Genomic DNA, 27,498 nt, shown 5'->3' with positions numbered 1-27,498 from the left:
AATCCTGCTGCATTTGGGATAGTAAATAATCAATTCCCAGCAAAATTATAAAGAGTTCTATTTACTGTTTGGTAGATCTCTAAGAGCTAGAGATTTGGTAGATTTGGTAGATCTCCGGCTAGAGCTGGAGAGCTTTGAGGAGGAAGCAAAGGAGACTGAGAGCACGAACATTGTTGCCAGTTGAGAGCGGGGAGGCTGCCACTGGATTACAGCCTCGTCACTTGTTTGTAGTGGTCTGGGGGATCTGAGTTGCTGAGTTTATGGAAGAGGAAAGGCAGCCAGGAGATTGACATTTCCAAGCAAAACTGGGGAGAGTAGGTTGTAAATTGCCAATTCTATTATTGATTATAGTGTATTTCAGTGAAACTCATTTAGTTTCCCCTCCATTCCTTCAATTTCTTAAGCAATTTACAATGAATTTAGTTTTTGTATTTTAATGTATAATCAGTATAGATTTTTATATAACCTAGTCTGTAGATTTAAAAAAATGTTTGAATTGGGGATCGTGAACATGGCATTAATTTATGTTTTGTTAGCAAGGTGGATTTTAGAAATGAGTTCATTTGTTTAACATATTTATTTGAGAAGAATCTATGTGTCCTGGGCATGATTCATAGAAGTGAATAAGACAGGGTTTCCAGCTTTGTCAAAGCAGATCGTAACGAGAATGCCAACAACATAAATTTAGATACTCCGTTATGCTGTGACAAAAGTAGTCACAGTGCCAGGGTGAGGTCCTTTTTGAATAGGGTGGTCAGGAAAGACCTCTTGGTCAGGTGACATTGGAGGAGCCCAGAAAAAAAGGAAAGGAGCCAGCTGTGCAAAAATCTGAAGGTAAGATATAGGGAGGTTACCTGATCTGATTAATATTGTAAAACAACGACTGGTTACCACTCTGCGGGATTTATAGAGGGGCAAGAGAGCACACTGGGAAGCCAGTCAGTTGCAGTCAGCCAGGGGAGCCAGGATGCGGGCTTGGACCACAGTGGCTGCGGTGGAGGTAATGACAAGCGGTCAGACCCCCCGTAAATTTTGGAGGTTGAGCCGGCTGGATTTGTCGACATGGGTCGGACATGGGAGTGAGAGGAGAAGATTGGTTGAGGATGGCTCCTAGGTTTGGGCCCGGACAGCTGAGGGAGGGAGTGGCAGCGCAGGACCAAGCGGAGTGCCGTTGTGGCCCGGCGTCCTTCCTCACTTTGAACCTTCCAAGTGGATTCGTTCTAGGGTTGGTAGGATTTATTCTGTTACAGGCCACTAACGTTCAGTCTGCTTGGATTTAGAGATACTTTTATTTTACAGATGAATTTGTAGGGTCACACCTTTTCAGTGATTTAAATGTGAACTTGCAAAACGCACAGGCTATTCACTTGAATTTCAAGCATTTGTTGCTACGAAAGAGAAAAAAAGAGAGAAGGAAAGAAAAGAAGAAAATCTTCAAGAAACAAATGTAAAAACGAAACAACTTTTCTCTTACTTTAGAAATGTACTGAAGTTTTGCTTAAAACTCTTAAATACAGCCAGTCATTCACTTGGGCGGGTAGGATGAAGTTCTGTGCCCAGATTTACCCCGACACAAATGAAAACCACTCCAAGCATGGACATTGCTGACAGCTTCTTTGTTCGGTTAATCCTCGCCTATGCCCAACAAACAGGAAAAGTGGTGAGATAGCATAGTTTTTTTCCACTCTTTAGTTTTAGGGAAAATAAATATTAGAGTAGCGTCTCGATGTAGGAGAGAGTTCTACAGCAGACACACTTGCAAGGATGTGCATGTAAATGGTCATAATCAGAGTCATTTTTCCTGAAATGTGTTGGCTTTTGAGTTTTGTAAAATTTGTTGCACTGTTTTTAACTTGATAAACCTAATCTTTTGAGAACTCCAGGGGATAATGAGTAATGTACTAAATAGATCTCTGTTTTTATGCTCTTTGAATTTTTGATCAACTAATTAGCTCTATAAAGTGTAAAGCATGAACTTAGATGCATTTGCTCAAACTAATGTGTTGTTATATCTTTCTTTAGTAAAAGTTATCTTACAGTATTTTTGAAATTGTTTTTCTTTCAACACTTGGAGTTTCTTAATAGCCTAATGTCACAATTTCAGATTTCATCAGATTACATAGTACTTTGAATATTGGAGCTGGATTTAACTGTGCCTTCATCTTTATTCTTCTTTTGGCAGAGAAATTGCTTTCACGAGGCAACTTCATCAGAAAACATCTCAACTCAGCTATTATTATATGGGTTTCTACATTCATTCATGTCCCAAGATGAAATACAAGGTAAAGCTGATTTTCACGTGTCTGCTTGTACATACATTTCATGAAAATTAGTGCTTTTCTGGTTTCTCATCATTTGAGGTTAACTTGGTTGCGTATTTCGAATGTATGTCATGAATTATTCCATGAACTTTGCATGAAATCTGGCTTGTTCATGGCTTAGAACACTGCTGGATACATAGGTGCTTAATATTTGCTTAATACAGGTTAATTTGTAGAAATTAACCAAATATTTAAAAATCCCAGTTATTCTGGAACATTCAGCAGGGCCCTGCTTACTTAGGGTATACCCACTAGTAGGAATCTACCATTTCCGGGTGGATCCTGACCCTTCCCCCCACCGCCCCATTTATTTTGTCCCTCCCTTCTGTTTTAGCTTTGTTTCCTTTGGACCCAGTCACAGTCCAGAAAAATTGGAGCTCAGTGTAAGCAGTGAGGTATTTTCAATAATAAAAATAATAATAGTAATGCAAATGTTCATAAGGTTTTCATTATAGAAAGATGAATCTTTAATTTTTGTTTCAGGGCACAGGATTTGGGCTTGAACATGGGTTAATTAAGGATAATGCTTTGCTGCCTCAGAAATTAAGCTTTCTGTAGTGAGAACCACGGCATTTGCCGCTCTGACTTTGTAATTCATCGTACTATTGTGAGATTTAACTGTATTTCAGAATTTCCCTTTTAAAACAGTTTTGCCTTTTATATTCTCTTTAATGAAACTCTTTGATGTTTCCTAAGGATTAGTGGCCTACTGTGTGTAAAAACTCTGGGAAGTACAGAGAAGTGTGAAGGAGCAGACTCCCTATATCCTGCCCACCTGAAAAGCAGTAACCGAGCACCTTTGCTCTACTCAGAACACTGCTTTAAGCTCTGAAGAGGCAAAAAGATGTAAACATGAATCTTCCTCTGAAAATTTGTAATCTAGGTGAAGATGGGAAGCATTTTACATGAAAACAGGTCAGGCCAGTGGTTTGGTAAGTGGCCTGATGTAGAGTAGGGCTGGTGGGGAAGCACATAGCAAAGAGAAGGAGCAGAGAAGTAAGGCCTAGGCCAGGGCCTAGTCCTATAAAAAATGGGTAACCAGAGGACTCTGAATGACTTGAAAGCTTCTCTGAGGTATTTAGGCAGCTGGGAACCCTTTTCCCAGCCAAGTGCATCGCATTTACACATCAAAAAACATATCCGAATATATAAGTTACGACTTTTTTAAGGTAGGGAAAATTTTAAAACATAAACCAAATTGAAAAGTGTACTTGAACCCCGTGTACCTATTATCCAGCTTCAGCCCATCAGTGCCTCTTGTTTCACCTGTTCTTTCTTCCCCATTCCCTCCTCCATCATCTTTTGAATTATTTTGGAACAAATCCAGAATATCATTTCATCTGTTCATGGTGTGTATTTCTAAAAGACAAGAGCATTTTGAAAATACACGCAGTCTCATCATCACACCTCAAAAGTATTAACGGTATTTCTAAGTACCTTTCTGTATCTAGTCAGTGTCCGTTTGTTTTGCAGTTTGACTTTGAACCCAGATGAGGCCTGTACAGTTTGGTTGATAGATCTCTTAAATCTTGTTAACCGGTAAATTTCCCCTCCCTCTCCCCCCGCCCCCCCCCTCCCCGTACAAAGGAATACTCCGTAAAACTTGGTGATTAACTATATATGGGAACGAACAAAAGTGGTTCCAGAGTGTTGATGTTAAGTACGGCAAGTATGGGGAAGGGATGTTTCCATTGTTAGAAGCTGTGGATCTAACAGAACTGGCTTTGAAAGAAGGGTGATACACATTACCTTGCTGGTTTTATGCTGACAGCCCAGGTAGTCTGGTCAAGGCACTCTGCTGGCATTTCATCTCATATTTAAGTGTACATCGTAGGTAACTTGTGAATTTAATATTCGAATATTTCCTTTATGCCTGCATTATTAATTTAGTTGATAGGTCCAAACATATGTTCTTTTTTAAAAATTTTTAAATGTTTATTTATTTTTTGAGAGAGAGACAGAGCACGGGCAGAAAGAGAGGGAGACATAGAATGCGAGGCAGGCTCCAAGCCTCAGGCTCCGAGCCATCAGCACAGAGCTCGACGTGGGGCTCAAACCCACTAACAGCGAGATCATGACCTGAGCTGAAGTTGGATGCTTAACTGACCGAGCCACCCAGATGCCCCTAAACATATATCCTATGAAGAAGGAAAAGCATGGACATATTTCTGTTTTCCAAAAATACTTACTCGGTACTGTTCTTACTAGTATTTTTTCCTTCTAGCTCATTTTTGTGGTACCAGATCTAAAGAAGCTCAGGTAGGAAACTCAGGTACTATAGATGTTGTAGGACAATAATAACAATCAGAAGAAAATTCTAGCCATCTTGGATATTCATCTTCCTCTGTGTACTTGTGCGTGACCCTTCTAAATGGAAGCATTTTTACGCCAGTCTTAGGGACCCGCAGAAATTTCACTTTTACTTCTCATCTGTAATGGCTGCTGTAGTGTCGCAGGATTTCCCTCAGCGAGTTTTTCCTCATGCCTAAACTCAAATCTTAATTGCTCCATATTTTGACCTATTTCTTCTTTTTTTGCTATTCATGGAAATGGTGACCACATTTTCATCCCCCCTTCCCTCTGCATGAAGACTTTTAATCCCACCTTTGTTGACTCCAGTCCAGAGTAAATACCGTGTGTTCTTCAGTCTCCTTCTTAGGTAGAGCTCTGCTTGGAAATAGACATCTGGCTTGTCTAGTTTTTAGCTAAGAATTAAAAAATGTTCTCCGTGCCGTTCGGTCAGTCTGGCTTAATCATACGCAACCGAAATTTCTCAGAATTATAGCTTCAGGATATTATTTTTTAAATTCCATTTCCATGAGAGATACCCCCATGCCTACCTGTCCTCTGGCTTACTTCATTCGTTCATTCATAAAGTACTTCCTGACCTCCTACTGGAAATGCAGCAAGATCCCTAGTCTCAAGGAACTTCCATTCTGTTGGAACACCTACAACAAGGTAATAAGACAGACGTCAGGAATAAGCACTGTTATGTGGCACATACTAGGTGTGGCTCCTTTAGAGTCGGGGTCAGGGCGGGCCTCTCTGAGGAGTCATGTTGAGGCTGAGATTTGATTGACAGGAAGTCAGCCCATGGGAAGGTGAGGGGTCATTTCAGGACCAGACCAAGGCTCAGTGCTGCTTTGCTTTTGAGTTGTTGCTGTCATCCATTTGGCTATCCTTTAGAGTGACCTGTGGAACTTTTTTTTTTTTTTTTTTTTTTTTTTTTTTTTGAGAGAGCGTGTGCACACATTCCAGTGGGGGAGAGGGGCAGAGAGAGAGAGAGAGAGAGAGAGAGAGGAGAGAGAGAATCTCAAGCAGGCTCCACACTTAGCACAAATCCTGATGCGGGGCTCGATCACATGACCCTGGGATCATAAGTTGAACCAAAATCAAGAGTCGGACACTCAACCAACTGAGCCACTCAGGTGCCCCATAGGATGACCTGGGGAACTTTACAAAGATACTGATAATTGGGCCCTATCTTCTAAGATTTGGGGCTCAACCAAGGGCATCAATTGTTTTTTTAATGCTCAGAGGATTCTAATGTGAAGGCAAGCTTGAGAACCACCACACAGATTAATTTTTCACATCTCAGAGCCTAATAATGAACCGGAAAAATGATTACTTCTCATTTTAAAGTTGGCTCTTTTCTGTTTATTAAAGTGAGAATCACTCATATTGAAGAAGTTCGTATCTACGCTTTGTTATCTGGGTCCTGGAACGTCTAAGGCTGAGTGACTGGAGTCTTCCAGCTGGGTGTTCCCTTTACCCTTACTGATCTCTTGTTTCTCTCTTTCTATACATCCTCCATGCTTGCAAACTCCTCATTCATCGTTCCGCAGCCTAGCGGTCACTTGCTCCAATAACGTGTACGGGACACTAAGGCTAGACTTGACCACCCACCCACCCCACCCCCTCCTCCCTTAGCAGTCTACAGTCCTTTCCAAAATTCAAGTCTGTCTCCTGTGCATATGCTCGTGAGACTCTCGTGATGTTTATCTTCGTCACGTATGCAAGTACCTAACAGTGTGCCTGCCACACAGGAGATGTTTAACTTTCAGTGGACATTTATTGACTTAATGAGAAGCAATACTAGCACTGAGGGTTGAGAAGCATGTGGAATAGTGAGAAACTCCCTCATTTGTTTCGCAAGTGTTTACTGAGTGTGAATAGGATAGCTTCTGCTTTGCAAATAGGTTAGAAGTTTGTTAAGACACGCAGGCAGTTCTAACGGACTATGACTGGATATCATGGAATACCGCTAAGTACTCTGGCATCGAAGGGAGGTGGCGGTGCAGGAGTGTGCAACACTTTGGAGAAGTTGCTTAACTATAGCTGGTCTCGGTTTTTGCAACTGTAAAATGGGAACGATGTAGCAATGAGATATATCGCTGTTGTTGTTTTTAAGTAAGCTCTACACCCAGTGTGGGGCTTGAACTCACAACCCTGAGGTCAGGAGTTGTATGTTCTACCAACAACGAGCCAGGCACCCCAGGATATATTGTGTTTTTATCTCAACTTGAGTGTAGAATCTTCTTGCACTGATAGGATAGCACCTTCCCAGTTGGGTAGCATGCACAGAATCATTACCTGTGCTTTCGTTGAGACCTGTCAAGGTTCTGTGTTTATATGCTGATAAATGGCACCCAAATTTCTAAGTGGCCTGCTTGTGCTATTAACCGGACTTCTTACTTTAGTTCAGATGCTGGGGAGAAGCAGAGGCTTATGCTAGTTCATACCAGTTCTGCCTCCCTTTATGGAAATTTGTAGAATTGTGGACACTTGCCTTTTGTTTGGAGGAAAGTGGCACTGAACTCTTTGGGGTTGGTGCTAAGAGTGGTGAACCTCTCAGGAATCAGTCCCGTGTTGTGCCACAGGGTGTCTCTTCATTTTGGCCTTGTCCATTGAGGGCCGAAAAAGTCTGAGCTCAGATGTTTGTGGGCAGAATAAAATGGCTGTTTTGTTCCACTTATAGATATTTTCATTTCACCAGAGGATATTTTATTATATTTTCAGCAAATGAGAACTCTCAGTTATGAAGGACTAGCACAACTGCTTATAAAAGTGGGAATTCTCAATTAGAAATGTGCTGTTCAGAATCGCAAGGTAGATGCTGGTTCCGGCATGAATAGTTCACATTGCAATTTGAGGGCCCAGAACTAGACACCAGCAAAAGATAACTCACAGAAAATGAATGGCACACTATTATAAAATCCCTCGTTTTCAAGGTTTAGTGGGGGTAAATTTAGCATGTAACTACAATGGTAGTTAAAAGTATATCTTCTTCCTTGGAGCATAGCTAAGTGTTTAAAGCATCGGTAATGGCGTGTTTTTGCCACATTGAAAAATCTACGGAAGTGTTTTCTATTGGGTATTAAAGAAAGAAGGAGTAGATCTTCAAATAGGCATATTTTCGGTCACCGAGAAGGAGCAGTGTCGTAGATCCTGCAGACACTGGGAATACAGCTGTAAACGGTGCGGATGCCCTACCCCGATGGAGGTTACAGCCGAGGGGGCACGTAGATCGCACAGTGCGCGAAGTGGCGCCAGGGGTACCGAACTGGACCCGAGACCAGAGTGATGTTTCATTTGGATTTTTCTCGAGTAGATTTGGGCCTGTTCAGTTACAGCCTTTACCGTCTAGTACACCGATTATATGAAGCAGAGCAAGTGAAAGCATGTAACGGCAGGTCCAGGGTACGCAGAAGAGCGGGTTTTACCTGCTCTCTTTTTATTGAGTAATGGGCTTTCACGAAGGCATGCTGAAGTGACGAGTTTCTCGTTATGTGTAGGGAGGACCGTGGCTCGGTAGCTGGTTTCCAAGGGTGTCGTCATCAGTTCCTCTCACCTGGTGTGTGCGTGCCGTTCCGTCCATCAGAAGTAGATTCTGTTTCCCTCAATTGGACTGGCCTTGTGACTTGCACGAACAGGATACCACGGAACGAACTCTCGGGGGGCTTGAGGCCCACACCTTAAGAGGGCTGGCAGCTTTCCCTTCCTCTGCCGGGGGAGCCAGCCGTCATCATGTAAAAGGGCCGCCTGCTGCTGGACAGAGATGGCAGCAGCATGCTGGGGGTTTCGGCCCCCGCCGAGCTTCTGGCTGAATGCCGCTACCTTGACCGAGCCTAAGAGATACCGACGCAAGAACCCCCTGACTGAGCTGTAGCCAACTCACAGAATCACGAGGAATAATAAATTAGTGCGGTTTTCAGCCACTGAGATTTGGAGTGGTTTAGTACTCGGTAGCAGATGACTGAAACACATGTTGTAGGATGGAGATGTCCATGTAGATAGAAATCATTCTGTGTTGAGCTGTGCAGGCTCAGAATTGACCCTGAATTGAGCCGAACTGATCTGAGAAGTTTGTGATGGCTCAGTGTGAGAGAGTTTCGGCGAAGTCCCTTCATTTCCATGTGCGGTCATACCTAGAGATGTGCCGAGTTGGCTTAGGTGAATTCATCTTTGTAAGGCATTTCATTTAATACCCTGACTCGAGCCTACAACGCATTTCTTGACACGATGATGTGTTTTGATTTTGCTTGTCTTGCTAGTGATGAACACTGCAAGATGAAAATCATCATGTGGCCGTCTTCATAGTTACGTAAGTGGATTACGTTGCTGTAAATTCTCCTCTCGGAGTGTGCGTGGTTGGCTAGCTTATAGCACTATTATTTTTGTGCATCACATTCTCTGACATGCATATTTAATGAATTCTTATGATTTTCTGTGTGTGTGTATATGTGTATAAAAGATTGATTTACAAAAACATTGCATGGTAAGATAATGTTTTTTTAATTTTTTTTTTTTTTTTCACTGTTTCTTTGTTTTTGAGAGAGATAGAGTGTGAGCAGGGGAGGGGCAGAGAGAGAGGGAGACACAGAGTCCGAAGCAGGCTCCAGGCTCCTAGCCGTCAGCACAGAGCCTGACACAAGGCTCAAACTCGCGAACTTCGAGATCATGACCTGAGCTAAAGTCAGACACTCAATGGACTGACCCACCTAGGCGCCCCAGAGTAAGATGTGTTTTGTCTGGGCCTATAGTCTTAGAAGTAAGGCATAGGATAGTCACAGATGAATTGAATGAGAGCTGAAAATAGTCATTAATGAAAGGAAATTTCTTGATATGTTATTAGTGTTCACATTAACTGTTGTAATAATCATGGCCATGTTCATGGGGTTCGGTATAGTTGTAGCATAAATCAGTGCCAGTTTGGGGGCTCAGGAGCTGGCTGACATGAACAGAAATTGTGTTTTCAACCTAGAAGAGTCTCTCCGTGGAGGAGTCCTCCTGCCACAGTAGGCAGGGAGGGTGCAGCTTTCTGGCCGCCGAGCCCGGTGACGCCCGTCTTCCAGGTCTGCTTCTCTCGTGGTGCCCAGAAGGACATTTGGGCTGCCCATTTGGGCATCACAGGCCATTAGTAGTGGCTAGAATCAGAAAAGGGCTATGTCTTCTCCTGTGCCTCTCTTTTTCTTAACAAATATTTTTAATTGTGGTCAAATATATGTAACAAAATTGGCCCATCTTAACCATTCTGAAGTGTACGGCTTTAGAGGTTATGTCCTAGAGGTTACGTTCGTGTGGCTGTGCAGCCACCACCACCATCCATCTCCAGGACTCTTCTCAGCTTGCAAAACTGACACTCTGTATCTGTGAGACAGTAGCTCCCCGCTCCCTTCCCGACAGCCCCTGGTGCCCACATTCTACTTTTGTCTCTGAATTTGACTGTGCTAGGTGCCTCCTATGACTGGAGTCCTGCACTATCTGTCGTTTCGTGACTGGCTTATTTAACTTAGCATGATGTCCTCACGGTTCTTCCATGTTGTAGCAAGTGTAAGAATTTCCCTCCTTTTTAAGGCAAATAACACCTCATTGTACCCAGATGCCACGTTATGTTTATGTGTTCACCGGCTGACGGACGCTCGGGGTGTTTCCACCTTTTGGCGATTGTGAGTAATGCTGCTACAAACACGAGTGTGCAGATACCTGTTCGGGTTTCTGCTTTCAGTTCCTTTGTGTATCTTCCCAGAAGTGGAATTGCTGGATGATATGGCAGTTTTATGTTTAACTTTTTGAAGACTCACCGTGCTGTTTTCCGAGGCGGCTGTGCACACAGGTTCTGACTTCCCCACATTCTCACCCACGCTTGTGCGTTTCTGGTTTTCTTTGACAGCAGTGCTCCCAACGTGTGTGCGGTTGTCTGTATCTCTCACCAAGAAGCCTCCTGGCCCACTTCGCTCATTTTACCTCTCGGAGTTGCGCCTCTTGTCTGTTCCTGAGCCTGCCGCTGGTGAGGGGCAGGGAACTGACTGAGCACAACTCTGCTTGGTGATGGGAGGAGTCACTTTCTGGAGCACAGAGAATCTGAGGGTGAGCACCTGAGCAGGTTTTCTCTTCACTCTGCCTAACCACCAGGAACGCGGCTGCTGCTTTGTGCTTGTTTATTTTATAGATGCATTATGCAGCTTCTATAGATATGTTATATAGTTTATATACATATATAGCCATACATTATTATTTTATATGCTCTTAAAAATCGAGCTGTTGGTTTAAATCTGTCTGGTTTGTTTTCTAAACACTTTTTAAATGAGTTTTCCCGTGCTTCCAAACTGTTTAATGTTTACATGTAAAGCTTACTTTATACTCTTCCAGTGTGGCCCCTTCCCATACGTTTTAAAACTGTTCGATTTCCTTAAAAGTAAAAATTGGAGTAAATAGAAATGATGGTAGGTGTAATGTTTAAAACTCCTTCGTGTTGTCTCTCGGAGTTCTGCCGTAAGGCCATTCTGTGATGTGAAAGAGGTGTTTTGACTAAATTCCTATCCAGACTTGTATGTGGGCCAAAGTAAACAGTGACTTCAGGCAGTCTGCTTTGGTAGCATGACATGGCCAGACATCAGATAGTTGAAACATCAGAAAAGGGTTCGGAAATGTCAGAAAAGAAACAAAAAGCGAATTCATCTGTGATTAATCATTCTTCAGCTCGGTGCCTCAGCACGATCGTGGTCAGACAGCACCTCTGGAATTCTGCAGGGGCTTGCCTGAAAGGAGGTAGCTGGCATTACTGTTACAAAAGCAGCTACGGGAAAAACTTGGGGTTTACAAAGCTGCATCTGCAGAATCACGGGCTGTTGAAATCCCCAGGCTCCCACAAGCTCCCACGCGTTTCAGTTTCCTGACCAGACAAATTAGCATGTGTTATTTTACTACAGTATTGCAGCCCGGGGTGATGCATTTGGGTACACGTGGTAGTGACTTTGCTACTGTTGGTCTGAAAGAAATACAAATGATCTCATCAGCTACCCACAGCACAGAAGAAAACTCTGGGGTTTTTGACTCAGCATCTCTTTTTCTGGATGTTAAATGTCCAGTGAGTTAGACATAGTCAGGAGAAAAAATGACCACCGAATAATTTTAGTAAGGGATTTTTGATGCCTCCTGCAGGCCGTGGGAGGTAAAAGAATTCACATGCTCATCACAAATTCTTGCTTCTAAAATTGTCACAGGTGGAAATTTGCCACATCAGAGTCAAAAAGCAGTTCCTTATGGGTCATGTGTTTTTAAGTTTCTCATTACAAATGAGAAAATTGAAGTTCAATATGCTTAGCTTGCCCAGAGTTTGAATTAACTCATATTTTTTCAAAAAAGATTTTATCTTGTAAAGTAAATTCTACACCCAACATGGGGCTTCAACTTAAAACCCCGAGACCGAGAGTCACATGCTTTACTGACTGAGCCCGCCAGGCTCTCCTCACATTTTAATTTTAGTAAAATAAGGGGGAGTTTGAATTGAAGTTCGTATAAATGGCTTTGTTTATCAGAGTTATGAGTTACAACTTGTAATTTTGAAGTATCCTAAAATGCTTGCATATTAACTAAAAGTAAATGTTAACTGGGGAATAGAAGTGTATTTGATCGTGTGTCTTTTCCCATCCCTTTCCCGTCTGTCCACAGTGAAATAATAAGCTTGGTGCAGTGCATGATTTCTAATCCTTGAAAAAGAGCCATGGTCTTTGGAGCTTTTGGAAAATACTACCACCGAGCTCTGCCCTGACCTCCTGAAAAAGAAAGTTTGCTTTTCTCCTGCCCGCAACCCCTTTCCCCAGCTGTCAGGCATGACTTTACATGCTCTGGAGCCTCCCTTCCGCCAGGCCTTGTGCTGCCTCTTGCCTCCTGTTCCTATCCCGCCGTGTTCTTGTCCCCAGCTGGGAGCGTCCTTTCCAGACCACAGTCCTGTGCCACTTCTTCAGGGAAGCCAGTCTCTGTATCTCCTCCCGGCTGCCCCCACCAGCTCTCCTCCCTGGGCGCTGAGCGAAGCCGGGGGCAGCCTTTCGGATCCTGTGAACTCTTGGCATTTCCGAGTGTGTTACCTGTAGCTCTCCTTGCGGTCCAGTTGTTTGTAGGTGTACGTGATCAGTCAGTGTTTGTGGAGGGCCTGCTCTGTAGAAGACATCGTGCTAGATGCCAAGGCAAGAGGAATGTGATCAGACGTGGTTCCTGCTTGTCAGGTCCTCGAGCAAACCAGGGCTGATCTGTCGCTGTCCTCAGTGCCCAGCACATTAACTGGCACATACGAGGTGCTCAGTGACTTTACTGACGTGCATTGCATGTGGAAGGCAGGCATCTGTCTGAAGGAATGAAACTGGGAAGTGAAGGAAAAGCGGTATATAGAAGTGTGTAGGGAGCTGGCTTCTTCGTGGGTCCTCTAGTTGGAGCGCTGAGCTTAGGAAAAATGTGAAGTCCTCTCTCAGTGGTCCGGTTTAGATTTTCCAAGAATTCTTTCTGCTGCCTCTCTGTGGGTTTTTTTTTTTTAAACTGGTTATTGAAATGTGATGTGTCTACAGAAATGTGCACTGTTCTTAATTGCACAGCTTGATAAATTTTCGGTCTCCAACTGTGCGACCAACACCAAGATCAAGAAGCAGAATATGCCAGCCCCCCACAAGCCTGTTTCATGCCCCCACTGATTATTATCCCACCTCAAAGATAACCACAGTAGATTCGTCTTGCCTGTTTTTATATTTTACGTGGAATCACTCATTGTATTTTATTTTGTGACTGACTTGTTCCACTCAGCAGTATATTTGTGAGGTTTATTGATGTGGTTGTGTGTAACAGTAGGTGGTTTATTCTTATTGCCCGTACGCCCATTCTCCTAGGGATGGACTGTTTCTGGGTTTGGCTAACGGAAGTGCAATGTGAAGACATGTCTTTGGTTGGACATATGCAGGTATTTTTGATGGGCTTAGACCTAGGTACGGACTTGCTAGATCATGGGTTGAGTTCCTACTGCCCGTCGTTTAAGTGACTGTATTAATTTACACTTTTACTCACAGCAGAGGAAAGGTCCAGGTGCTTCCCATCCTGATAGTGGAATGTGGGGGGTGCACCGTGGTGTTGATTTGCATTTTGACATTGACAAAGTTGAAGGCCTTATTCTGTGTCTCCTGGCCGTTTGGGAGTTGTCTCTTCGAGTCTCTGGCCCGTTTATCTGTTGTCGGTCTCTTATTTGTAGAAGTCCTTCTGGCATTCTGGATGAGAATCCTTTGTTGCATACGTGTTTTACAGATACTTTCTTCCACTCACTCCTTGCCTTTTTTTTCCCTCCTCTTAATGGTGTCTTTTGATGAGCATAAATTCCTAATTTTAATGTAGTCCATTTTATCTTTAGGGCTTTTGTGTCGGGTTCAAGAAAATTTTGCCTTTTCTGTGGCCATGGAAATGTTTTCTTTCCTTCTAAGAATTTCAGTTTTACCTTTCACTCTTCAGTAATCTGCAATTTTTTGTGTATGGTTGTGCTAAATGCCAAGACTGAATTATTTTCTCCCAGATGAGTAATTACTCTTAGTTTCTTAAGGGCACTGCCCTAAACATAACCAGTTTAATAAAGAATTCAATTAAATAACTTCTGTGTCATTATATTTGTATCGTGATAAAACGTCTCGGCTTCCCCTTTTTGAGACTTATTCTTGATTCTGTTAAATGAGCAAATACCTCATTTAACTTTAGGTTTCTCCCTATAGAGTGACACTGGCCAGCCTATTCTACAGGGAATGTTTGATTTCAGTACCAAGGGCTGTGCAAGTAAGTCATTTGCTCTTGTACATGTCTTCCAAATAACTTAAAAAATAAAAGGTCGTGGAGATGCAGAGAACCTCTTTCATTGAAACAGGATGATAGGTTATGTGAAAATTCAGTTACGAGAATGATTCAAACCACAATGAAAAGTTCTTTGTGTATTCGCAGTTGTCATCTCAAACATTTCTCATTTGCCAGTCACATCCCATTTTGTCATTTGCTTTATATCATTGTTTATGCCATATAACTTATTATACGGAAGTTAATATTTTTTATGTCACCCAGTTTATTAATCCTTTTCCTCTATGACTTCTGGTTTCTGTGTCATGCTTTTAAAATACCTTCTCTGTGCCAGCATATTAACACAGTGATGCTCTGCTTTGCTCCTTTCACTTTACAAGATTCATCTCCGGTTTGCTCCCGCTCTGAAACCTTGCCGGACTGTATTGTATTATAAATCCCTGTGTTCCCATCTGTCTGTTTCTTTAGCCTCTACACGTCTCAGGAGGTGGAGTTTGAGCTCGTGTATTATTCAATTTTGGCAGCAATCCCTGATTTATAGTAAATGTTCAGTAAATCTTTGGACAAATGGACGGATGGCCATGTGAGAACGATGACTTAATTGGATGATTGGTTAGAGGGAAAGTACATATCTAGGCCAAATAAAGTGGTATCCTTTGGCATTTCTACAGGATAGATCTCTTTATGATTTCAGCAATGTTCATTAAAGGTAAGTTCATTAAAAGATGGTTTTCTTTTAAGGTAATGAGAAAGTTGTGTTTGAATTGTCAGGTGAGCAGTGAAGATACTCTTGCGTTGGTTATTCAGACTGGAAAAGCATTGCAAATGCTTTGTAATTCTGAAGTGGCAGTCCTGTATTATATTATATATGGGTTATATTTGAATTAAAAGGTTTATGTACTAATTTTTTTATTTTTATTTTTTTAAATGTTTTATTTATTTTTGAGACAGAGAGGGACAGAGCACGAGCAGGGGAGGGGCCGAGAGAGAGGGAGACACAGAATCCGAGGCAGGCTCCAGGCTCTGAGCTGTCAGCACAGAGCCTGACACGGGGCTCGAACTCACAAGCCGTGAGATGATGGCCTGAGCCAAAGTCAGATGCTCAACCGACTGAGCCACCCAGGCGCCCCAAAAGGTTTATTTTTAAACAGGTTGGTTTAGAAATGTATCTAATTGAAAAAAGTTCATTGTGTGTAAAGCCCTTGAGATAACAATACGGTATAGTCTTTCCTAGTCTTGATAATTGTGTTATGTAAATTTAATAGTCTAAACGCTATTTTCAACTCACATTAACTCATTTCATGATCGAACATATTAGCTAGAGTGGGGCAGTGAGAGGCTTCCCACCCAGAGTTCCAGTTGCTGCTTGCCCTTAAACAGTGGTTCTCCGTTGAGCAGTTTTGCACCCAGCCCTGCCCCATATCTAGAGACCCTTTTAATTAGGACAGCGGGGGAGGGGTCCGTGTGCTACTGGCATCTAGTGAGTAGAGGCCCAGGGTGCTGCGACACATTCTGCTGTACACATGACAGCCTCTGGCCCAAAGAATTCTCCGTCCTACCAAGGTTTGGAATCCCCGTTTAAAGGTCACCCACTTGCCATTAAAGTCTGTAGCGCTTGTTGCCGAATTACCACGGGTAATTTGACTGTTGCTGTCAGAAAGGAGCTGTCAGAAGGATTAATTTGGGGTTCACCATAATGGTCTTGAAACAAACCATCCTGTATGACCCACCAAAGAGAAGTTTCTTGTCTCTAATTCCTAACCCTGTGGAGCCATATACTCACTGATGGCTCCAGGACTGTCTTAAATTTTCTCTAGGGGGTTTATGGGTGGCCTTCATGTCAACTTAAAAGTAATTTAATGTTTCTGTACTATGAGATATAGCTGGCAAATCTTGAGGTCTCTCAGAAGGAACAGCAACAACAACGAATAAGGTCAAAGTTTCCAAAATGTGATGCTTTCTTTTCCTAGTTCTTATATGCATGGTAGGGTCTGTCTTTAGTATTTATAAGTCATTCTGTTTTCCTTGCTTTGTAGGAAACAAAAAACAACTTGACAGCCTAATAGCCACGTGAACTTATCCTAGCAGCTATATTCAGTTCATCTTTTTTAGTGCGGAAGCACAGTGTTGCCATCGACGTAGTCAGAGAGGAGGTTATGCTCGTTTTCAGCTTTACTGGGATTGAAGTTTGGCACATTCTGTGTTGATGTGCTTCAGCCTAGCATGTTTGGAACTAAGGTGTCTTAGAGAAGCACGTATGTTTTACGTGTTCAACTACTGTTTATCTTGCTGGGTATTCTACCTCAGTGTTGATGCTAGAATGAAACCAGTTCCCACCCCTCCAGGACTTTACATCACGGCACAGATCTTCTTTCCTTCTTGTACCTACAGATGTTCTCTTGGTTCTTAGGTCTTCATATGCAAAAATAAGGCAATGATAAGATTCTCATATGTGACACTTCAAAAGCCTTGCAGTCTGAGTTTGTGTATTAGCCAAAGGGAAGCAATCTTGAGTAGCATAATTATCTTGGATATAGGGCAGTGCATTGAAAATGACCATGCTGAGGGACACCTGGGTGACTCAGTCAGTTAAGCATCCAACTTCGGCTCGGGTCATGATCTCACAGTTCGTGAGTTTGAGCCCCGCGTCGGGCTCTGTGCTGACAGCTCGGAGCCTAGAGCCTGTTTTGGATTCTGTGTCTCCCTCGCTCTCTGCCCCTCCCCCACTTGGGTTCTGTCTGTATCTCTCTCAAAAGTAAATAAACATTTAAAAAAATTAAAAAGGGGCACCTGGGTGGTTCAGTCGGTTAAGCGTCCGACTTCAGCTCAGGTCATGATCTCGCAGTTTGTGAGTTCGAGCCCCGCGTTGGGCTCTGTGCTGACAGCTCAGAGCCTGGAACCTCCTTTGGATTCTGTGTCTCCTCCTTTCTCTGCCCCTCCCCTGCTCATGCTCTGTCTCTCAATAATAAAATAAATGTCAAAAAAATTTTTTTTAATTAAAAAAAAAAAAAAGAAAATGACCACACTGAGAAGCAGAGGAAGCTCCGTGACCACTGCTGGGGGACTGCTCCCCACCTTCCATCCTGTGCCAGTGTCACCCCAGAGCCGTTTAAGGATGATTTATACTATGCACGAGTCCATGTTGCTAGAAAATCTGTGGTGTCGCACACAGTTCTCTTAAATCTAGATTCTTCTGCTTGGTCTTCAGGGGTTCCCTTTTTTTTCCTGATTCCTCACCATTGGCCTTTAGACACACCTTTGTCCACCGGGGTGTGCTTCTTTCATTCTTTCTTCAAGTTCATTTCTTTCTTGTAAAATACGATATAAATGTAAAACTCCAGTGGTCTGCCTTATCCCACCTTAACCATTCTTTATTGGCATCCCTTCAACCGTTAGTCATATATAGGTGTGTGGGTATATATGTACGTATATATGTGCCTGTAATTTTTATGATTTAATCTGGGACCCATGTGGTGGTTTGCACTTAATATCCTCCGTTTTTTTTTCTATTATGTTTGGTCTGCATGGAGAAGTCCATTGCGCTCAGATGTCTGCCATGCCCATACCCCTTTTCTGAGGGAACTTGCTATTCCTATAGACTCTGTCAAAAGAAATGCAGCCTTTGCGTTTAGACCACCATGCCTGGTGACTGTCAAACATTACCATCTTAATCACTGTCGGACTGGGCATGAGTGCCTGACACAAAGGTGGTCAGTCTAGGGTGGATTAGTGTCACCTAGGACTTGGCAGTAAAGCTTTGCCCACTGAGTAGTGGGGGACCAAATCAGTGAGATCCTCTCTTAGAAGGAAGTTTCGGTTGAGGTTATAGGGAGGATCAGTACTCAGTAGGGATAGTCCCACACAGTGCCACCTAGAGAAACCGTGGCAAAAGCTCAGAGTGAGTTTAAGGCTTCATAAGCACAGGTCCATAACGTGTGGATTGTGGGCAAACTTTTGTCTACGTGCACATTTATGTTGAGGATAGAGTCCTGAGATTTCTTTCATCTGGTTTTCAAAGGGATCTGTGAATCAACAGATACCAAGATGAGAGGGCGGCGAGATTAGGGGGAGGAGAAGCAGAGTCGGCAAATAGCAGATGAAAATACAGATTGGGGCCTCCTGCTGCTGAGGGGACATAGATAACCTCTTTTTGGACCTGCTTGCCAGTTCTTGAATTATGATGTTACCCACGAGGCCTTCATCTGGCCTGGATTTCCTCTTCTTCCTGGATAGCCTGGAATCGTCTGGAGCCTGACCCTACATGGGTAAGATTTCTGCCCTCATTTTCCTATGTGCCTCCCTGAAATGTTGTGTTCCCCTCCACCATTAGTACCAGCTACTTACTGGATCACCTGAGCGAATTTCTTTGTTTCTTCAAGGCCAGGTGCCAAACTAAGAAACTTGTCTCCCAGCAGCCTGGATGCTTTAGAGAGGCCAACAGCTGTGCTGTTTCCTTGGGTGCTCCGTGTTGTGGTCAGTACCTGATAGGTGTGTCCACATAAACCATGTGCCCAGCCAAGTTTGAGATGGAGAATAAGACAGGAAAGAGCTGGTAAATTATTCTGTATGAACAGGACCAGATAAAACCCATGTCAATGAATAGTCTTTAATCTTTCCGGTCAGAGAAACATTTTATCCTCTGTTTCTGAGATGTTGTCGGTAAGATTGTGATGGGGAGTTCAAACGAGTAGTTATTTAACCATGTTTGTGCCTGGGCTTGGTGTAGTATTTAGTGAGATAAATTCTACGAGAGAAAGGAAGGAAGGAAGGAAGGAAGGAAGGAAGAGAGAGAGAGAGAGAGAGAGAGAGAGAGAGAGAGAGAGAAAGAAAGAAAGAAAGAAAGAAAGAAAGAAAGAAAGAAAGAAAGAAAGGAAGAGAGAAAGAAAGAAAGGAAGAGAGAGAGAGAGAGAGAAAGAAAGGAAGGAAGAGAGAGAGAGAGAGAAAGGAAGGAAGGGAGAGAGAGAGAGAGAAAGAAAGAAAGAAAGAGAAAGACTGACTTAAAAACGAACATGAGCAGATGGTGGAGAACGCTACATTATCTGAAGTTTTAAAATACTGGAACAGGTTGCTAAGCTTGAGATTTTGTTTTCCCTGAGAATTTTGAAAAACAAAATGATGACAAAACAGATCTTTGTTGTCCCAGAAGATAAAGGACCTTTATGCCTCAGAGACAGAGGGCCGTCTCGACTCTCCTGGCCTAGCTCTATGAGCACTGAGACCGAGGTGGTGCTAATGAGTTTATAGTTTTTCCTGGGTGATGTAACAGTCGCTTTTAGAACCTGGAACTACCAAGTTTAACTTAGTTTGAATAGCCATTTTTCCAGGGCTTGTTGCCGCTGACCACATGTGTGGCTAAGCCAGGCAAAATTTTCAACTTGGTTTTCAAACTAAATTAGGGTGAAGGATTGAAGCGAGGGAGAGGGCATTGGTGTAGAAAAAATCAAACAGTAGAGAATGTGTATTTTCTTTTTTCACTAATTCCCCAGTGAAGCTTTTCACTAATATTCTTAGGGAACAAAATAAGAAGTTGAAATAATGAAAATTAGAAATGGGGGCGCCTGGGTGGCGCAGTCGGTTGAGCGTCCGACTTCAGCCAGGTCACGATCTCGCGGTCCATGAGTTCGAGCCCCGCGTCGGGCTCTGGGCTGACAGCTCGGAGCCTGGAGCCTGCTTCTGATTCTGTGTCTCCCTCTCTCTCTGCCCCTCCCCCATTCATGCTCTGTCTCTCTCTGTCTCAAAAATAAATAAATGTTAAAAAAAAAAAAATTGGGGCGCCTGGGTGGCGCAGTTGGTTAAGCGTCCGACTTCAGCCAGGTCACGATCTCGCGGTCCGTGAGTTCGAGCCCCGCGTCAGGCTCTGGGCTGATGGCTCAGAGCCTGGAGCCTGTTTCCGATTCTGTGTCTCCCTCTCTCTCTGCCCCTCCCCCGTTCATGCTCTGTCTCTGTTTGTCCCAAAAATAAAAAAAAATTAAAAAAAAAAATTAAAAAAAAAAAAAAAGAAAGAAAATTAGAAATGTATAATTCACTGAAACTAACCGGCTGCATTTCTTTAATTGGAGGTGGAAAAAGTTTTAAAGGGCCTCATGACCACCGTGGTGAGCCAAGTAATGAGAAGTATTAGGAGACTCTGCAAAATAATGCATCCCTTTTCCCTTTTTTCTTACCGTTTATTTTCTCTTATCTTTTAATTTATTTCCCATGACTTTTGGGTGAACTGAGGAAAACTTCCAAAGGACATCCTGGGGGTGCTTGTAATGCCTCTGGTATTAGTATGGAATCACATAGATCGTAGCCACATATTTTAGTTAAGAATTTGGAATTAGGCCCAGAGAAGGGACATTTCTGCCTTCTCTGTATTCAGGGTCCTGCATCCTAGTTCAGCACCTTGTAGTTGCACTGCTCTTGGCTCACAAGGGAGAAAAAACAGCATAAGCATGATCAATTTTTTTTCGTATTGATTCCTAGAAAGAAGGATCTAGAGAGATTCTAAGTGTTTTTATTACTTTACTTTTAAATGTTTATTGTTGAGAGAGAATGTAAGTGAGGGAGGGGCAGAGACGGAGGGACAGAGGATCCAAAGCAGGCTCTGCGCTGACAGCAGTGAGCCCATTGCGGGGCTCGAACTCACCAACCGCGAGATCATGACCTGAGCCGAGGTCGGACACTCAACCGACTGAGCCACCCAGGCGCCTCTTTTTATTGCTTTCATTCAGCTGAAGTCTGAGAAACACATTCCAAAAGCTTCGTTCAGTCCTTTGTTGAGGTCCGAGTAGTAGAGTTGGCGAGCCTTAGATGAGACTCAGGCAGTTTCACCTGTTTTGGGAGCATTAATCCACTTCCGCTTTGGACACCTTGCCACTTGCAGATGTGGCCCCAGGCCCTCACGTAGTATTCTCGGTGAGGTAGGAAGACCAGAGGGCCCACCGCCTTATTGTTACAATTAACAGTCGAATGGTAGACCTTGTTTTTATTTAATTATTTGGAAATATTTTCTAACTTCGAGAAAAGGTGCAAGAATAAAAGCGATAAAAGGATATCCTCATACCCTTCTCTCAGATTCACTTATTGGTAACATTTTACTCCATCTGCTATCCTGTTGTTCTCCCCGCCCCCGACCATGTACACACAGATACCTGAATGTGTGTGGTTATATAATTTACACGTACATAACATAATACATATTATTTTTTTAACTTTTGTTTTTTTACTTGAAAGTAAGTTGATTATATTATGTGATTTTTTTTAATGTTTAAAGAATTTTAAGTTTCTTTATTTTGGGGGGGGGGAGGGCCAGAGAGAGAGGAGGACAGAGGATCTGAAGTGGGCTCCGTACTGACAGCCGAGAGCCTGATAATGGGGCTCAAACCCGCGAACTGTGAGATCATGACCTGAGCCAGTCGGATGCTCAACTGACTGAGCCACCCGGGCGCCCCCTATATACATAAGTGTTGTGTAGTTACTCACACAGTTGATTCCTAGACACGCTCCTAGACACAGGCGCTTGCATTGTCACCGTCTCACAGATGAGCAGCCCGGGGACACAGACGGCCGGTGGGCGGACAGCTAGTTAGTGCTGGAGAACTCGCACGCGGGCACACGTAGGCCAGAGCCGCGGCCTGCTGTCCTCTGCGACTGCCCTCGCGGCGCATTTCCAATGTGAAGGCTTCTGCGTAGGTTTTGAAAGCGCTCTGAGTGGCCACGGGTCCTCTGAGTCCGTATCTCAACCCTCCCAAGACCTGCATTTTTCTCCCCCTCATTTTTATTTTAAAGTCCTGGGTGTGTGTCTTACGGTGGATGGTGACGCAGTTGTCATCACAGACCCGTGTGTGCGGACTTAGTGGTTATTTTTGGTGGTGTGCTTGGCCAGTTGAAACCTCTGGACGCTGTATCAGTGGTGGCCACCGGGCTGTGCGTGTGCGTGGGCGTCTTCGGCTTCCCACTTGACAGGGAAAATGATGTTGTGGGTTACCAGCTCCAAGAGTGGAGGGGCTCCTGCATTTTATTGAATATTGTGGACTTGCTTGAAGTCCAGACCTGCTTTCCCAGGTAAAATATGTAAATGTTTCTGAGAAGACCTCTCAGCTCTCCTTAACTGCTGGCATTTGTTCTCACTTCTGGGGCCGCGAGGATTATAAAGGTGACTGAGTGGAGTGGCTTGTGCAGTTCCAGAATCCCCTTCCTTGAAATGATTATTTCCTGCTTTCTTCTATGTGCTCTTCCCCTTTCCATTCTCATTCTTTCTTTTCTTTTTTTAATTTTAAAAGTAATTCCTTTTGTGGAAAAGGGAATAAAGGGAGTATTAAAAATAAAAGTTGCTTGCGCTTCTCTCACCCAGAGCTAATCGCTGGTGACGTTTTGCTGTGTGTCCTTAGGCTTTGGTAAATACGCAGACTGTCTTTCTCCCGCATGGTTATTAGGTGATACACGCAATTTTCTTTTCCACCTTTTTCTCACTGGTTTCACGAGCGTTGTCCCATTCTCCTTAAACCTTTTTTGTATACCCCCGATTTTAGGTGACTGCAAGTGTCATAATAATGTGCCGTAATTTACTGAGCATACATTTAAGTTCATTCCACTTGTTTTGTTACAAATAAGGCATGGCAGACATCTTTTTGCATGTTTCCTTTTGAGACATTATCGCAGAATTAGTTCTTGTGCACATTCAGTAAGGAATCCATCCGCAGTGTGTCTCTTCCTTGGGGAAATGTTCTTCCGTGGGGAGTAGAAGAAGGCCATCTACCGGAAGCTGCTTAAAATTAGATTTGTAAACATACGCTGGCATATAACGAAGGATACTTCTGTTTCAGGAGGCATAAACCAGTTGATTTTCTATTTTAATTTTCCTGTTCCTCTTAAGTTTTTACGTTAAAATTTGATTTGATTGCCATTAGTTCATTTTGTGAATTGATAAAATGTAAGTCAGTCTCCCCATTCCCACCATTCTCTGGATCTGTTTAGGCACTGGTACATTTTGTGCTACCTTTTAGGAGTCAGTAGTGCTGATCTCTTGAGGCTATTTTAATTTCAAGTTAAAGCGCTACAGGTGGCTTTTGTTCCTTCAGTACTTCCAGCCTTAGTTTGCAAGTTCTCAAGAGGATTGTAAGGAAAATGGAATAGCTCAGTGATGTCAGCCCTCTTTGTAATAAGGCAAATAAAAGTTCTCTTTTAAAATTTATTTCTCTTAAGAGGACATTCTGACAGGAAAATGAGGAACACGTCAAACAATATGAAAGTAGGTAATTGTCTTTTGCCATTTTTGTTCCGTTTTTTTTTTTCCCTTCTTTAGCTGTATTTCCTCTCAGGCCATCAACAGTGAAGCATTGGCTCTGTCCCGACTTTGTTCCGCTTTTTCCTTTCCACCCCTGAGAAGGGTCACCGAATCTTCCTGCAGATGCACCTTTTCAGCTGTTTCCCTCTGCCCACGGAACCTAAGAACACTGTCGCTGTGTGTCTAGGGCAGTGTTGTTCCCTGCTTTAGTAGCCCCGGCTCTGGCTTGCTTCTCCCTGCCCAGTGCCTTGAATCTGTGATTTATGTGTTCATTTTATCTGTTGATGCCTTCCATTCCCTCCATAAAACTTACCCAACGAAGCCCGTGGCGGTCTAATGCTGATGGCTGGCACGCTATGCTTCGGTACACGTGCATGTCCATTTTCGCCAGTTTTTTAATGCCAATTTTACTTGTTATTGTAATGATATAACTCAATTGAAAATTAAACCATTGAACGCTGTTTTAAAAAGTAGTTATTTGCATTAAACTTAATTTGAGCACTTTAGATAGATTCAAAGATGAATCATAAAAAAAAATACTGCCAAATTAGTTGTGGATAAGATAACTAAAAGTGTTTCCAGTAAAAAAAAAAAAAAAAAAATCCATAAAAATCTGGAAAGATTCTCACTTCCTAACCTGTAAGTTCTCACTGTATTTTAAAGAACCAGTGACTGAAAGTCACAGTGATGCCTCCCCGAAGAAAGGGCGTGGTCCTAAATCAAAGAATGGCTGATGTATGCAGTCAAGTGTTGAAGGTATGCGTGTTTATGTGCATTTTCCTCCATACACACTGTAAAGGCATTCTCAGTTAACCTGCCACTACTCCTGCTCACTTTGGGTGTGGTGGCATTTACTGTAAATTATTCGGTACTATTTATAATTGAAGATACTCAAGCAAATTTTGATTAAGTAGGTCTAACCAGTGGGTATTGCCATAGAGTTCACAAGCCTTCAATCTTGGCGAATGAGTAAGATTAGAGAGTAGTTGGATATGGCTTTGGGCTTGTGCACTTTCATAGTGGCTGTTTAAGTGTTAAAACCGTATTAATTCTCCTCACTCTTCTAGTCCTGCTGGGTCCTAGAGTCTTACTGTTAAACCCCAACCTATGTCCGTGTGTCTGCTCCTTGAGTTGGGTCCTGCTGTTACTGCCTCCTTGCCTAGGTTGCTTTTAGTTTCTGGAACTGTCTTTAAATGACTTGTTCAGGTTGATCTCTGTAGTTTCCCTATCTGCCCAGGTCAAACCTTGGTTCTGACAGCACCTTTAGAAAGTCACTGTCTTATATGTTTAATTTTGGAAACATGGGAATGTTATCTCTTTCATACACCCTTAAATTCGCTGTAATAGGATTTTTTTTAAGAAGCCTTTTTATTGAGGCATACGACACATACAGAAAAGCACACAAAAGCATAGCACTCCATGAATATTACAGGGTAAACATACCCATGGGTCCTCGATGTCTACTGGATATTGAAATTTCTGTCTCTGGCATTTATTCTATAAAGGGCCAGATAGTAAATATTCTAGGTTTACAGGCCATATGGTCTGCCTTTGTAGCAAAAGCAGCCATAAAAAATACATAAACAAATGGGCATGGCTGTGCTCTAGTAAAACTTAATTTATGGACATTGAAAGTCGGATGTCATATAATTTTCATCTGTCATAAAGTAGTATTTTTCTTTTGATTTATTTTCAACCATTAAAAATGTAAGAGCCATTCTTAGGTTGTGGGCCATATGTAAATGAGCAGCAGGCCAGTTTGGGCCCATGGCCATGATTTGCTGACCCCTACTTTACAGTATGCCACTGCCCTGCTTTTATTTTATGGCCCTGATGATCCAGCCTGTACACATTAAAGTGAACATCATGGTCATCCTCATCATCTAGCACCTGATAGCTGTTCTGCTGTCATCACAAAACCCACTTGTCAGGACAGTTTGCTATGTGAAGTTCAATGATAAATTTACCCTGGTGCCTCTAGAACACATATTCCCAACTTGGGATACAAATTTTAAAATAGCTACATAATTTACCTATATAATTTTAAAAGTACACTATATGACATAATAACCATGAGTTATTCCAGAGTGGTTTACAGACTAAACAGTGGTGATTGTTTGATCACCTCTGTGTACTTTTTTTTAATTTAATAGTTTTCAAACGATTCTAAGTTTAGGGATTATATAGTATAGTTTATCAGTCATGAAATACTTCTGTTGTGAGTCCTTTTTAATACTGTAGAAAACTATTTATCATCACCCATATGGTAATATCTCAGAAGAAACTGTTTAATTCAGCCCACGTTTACTAGACCTGCTTTGAATGAGGCACTTTGAAGATCTTCAGTGAGTAAGTCACTCCGCTGGTCCTGATGAGGTAGATATAGGCCCTGTCTGCACATAGCTTTTTGACAGAGTAAACACTTGCAAATGATCCTGCGATATCAAGTGTGGTTGGTTCTACAAGAAAGGGACAGAATGCCGTGGAGTGTGCACAGATGCATGGTAGAGAAAAGTATGTATTTATCGAATCTGATTTTCCCTCCAAATTTTGAAAACTTAACACCTGCAGAAAAGTTGAAAGAACAGTACGGTAAACACCTGGACACCTTCACCTAGAGCCACCAGTGATCAGCATCTTACCACTTCATCTCTTTGTATACATCTATAATTTTCCATGTGTATGTATTTTTCTGCTAAGCTATGTTAAAGTTAGTTTCAGAGATCATGACATTCATCCTAAGTGTTTCAGCACGGGTTTCCTAAGGACAAGGATACTCTTGTACTAAACCATGTACCGTGATCATGCTCAAGAAATTTAATATTCTTGAAACAATACAATCAAATGTGAAATTAATATTCACATTTCCCGGTTGTCCCAATAATACTCTTTCTTTCTCTCAATCAGGGATCTTATTAAAGACTATAGATTTCATTCCGTTTTATGGTTTGTTTGTTTTTTAAGTTTATTTTGAGAGAGAGAGAGAGAGAGAGCACATGAGTGAACAGGGGAGGGGCGGAGAGAGAGGGAGAAAATTAAAAGCCACAGAGCCCGATGCCTGGCTTGAACTCCCAAACCATGAGATCATGACCTGAGCCAAAACCAAGAGTCAGATGCTAACTGACTGAGCCACCCAGGCGTCCCTGTTTTTTTTTTTTTTTTTTTTTAAGTATCATTTACTCTAGAACTGTAACTTTGCTTTTTTGTTGTTGTTGCTTTTACAACATTGACATTTTTGAAGAGTTCAGTGTCTCGTAAATGTCTCATAATTTGGATTTGTCATTATTTCTTCATAATTTTATTCAGGTAAAACTTTTTAGTGCAAATACTACTGAGGTGATGCTGTGTCACTCTCAGGATATCACAAGTCCATCTGTCTGTAGAGCTGCTTTTTCCCCTTTGCAGTTCGTGAGTAATCTGTGGGGTCATAGAGACTATGGATATCCTGTTCCCCCAACCTTTTACCCAGGGGTAGAATCTTTTTCACAATTTCTTATGATCAGTAGGATTTAGTTTAGTTTTTTTTTAAATTTTTTTAATGTTTATTTATTTTTGAGACAGACAGAGACAGAATGTGAGTGGGCTAGGGGCAGAGAGAGAGGGAGACACAGAATCCGAAGCAGCCTCCAGGCTCCGAGCTGTCAGCACAGAGCCCGACGCAGGGCTCGAACTCAGGAGCCGTGAGATCATGCCCTGAGCTGAAGTCAGATGCTCAACTGACTGAGCCACCCAGGCACGCCGGGATTTAGTTTTTTTAATTAAAAAAAAATTTTTTTAATGTTTATTTTTGAGACAGAGACCGAGCATGAA

The 27,498-nt window shown here is 42.5% G+C and overlaps 1 protein-coding gene and 1 long non-coding RNA gene across 10 annotated transcripts in view; one reads left to right on the top strand and one right to left on the bottom strand.

The window, feature by feature from the left end:
• The window catches only part of ATE1 (arginyltransferase 1), a 158,862-nt gene that overhangs the window by 74,389 nt on the left and 56,975 nt on the right, over positions 1–27,498 (top strand). For all 9 annotated transcript variants that reach the window (XR_009252697.1, XR_009252698.1, XM_058697973.1 and 6 more), the window contains one exon: positions 2,183–2,282. Coding sequence is in view for 7 of the 9 variants with exons in the window: in XM_058697973.1 (XP_058553956.1) it covers positions 2,183–2,282 (100 nt within the window). In the remaining 2 variants the exon portion in view is untranslated. The remainder of the gene's footprint in view (positions 1–2,182; positions 2,283–27,498) is intronic.
• On the bottom strand, positions 17,426–18,999 carry LOC131493481 (uncharacterized). Its single transcript, XR_009252700.1, has 2 exons — positions 18,765–18,999; positions 17,426–17,728 (listed from the first exon to the last, which is right to left on the bottom strand). It is a non-coding gene; the product is annotated as an uncharacterized LOC131493481 (long non-coding RNA).

The sequence above is a fragment of the Neofelis nebulosa genome, chromosome 13 (genome assembly GCF_028018385.1).
Source record: "Neofelis nebulosa isolate mNeoNeb1 chromosome 13, mNeoNeb1.pri, whole genome shotgun sequence".
In the NCBI taxonomy this organism is placed as follows: domain Eukaryota; kingdom Metazoa; phylum Chordata; class Mammalia; order Carnivora; family Felidae; genus Neofelis; species Neofelis nebulosa.
This window is presented reverse-complemented; position numbering and strand designations above follow the sequence as displayed.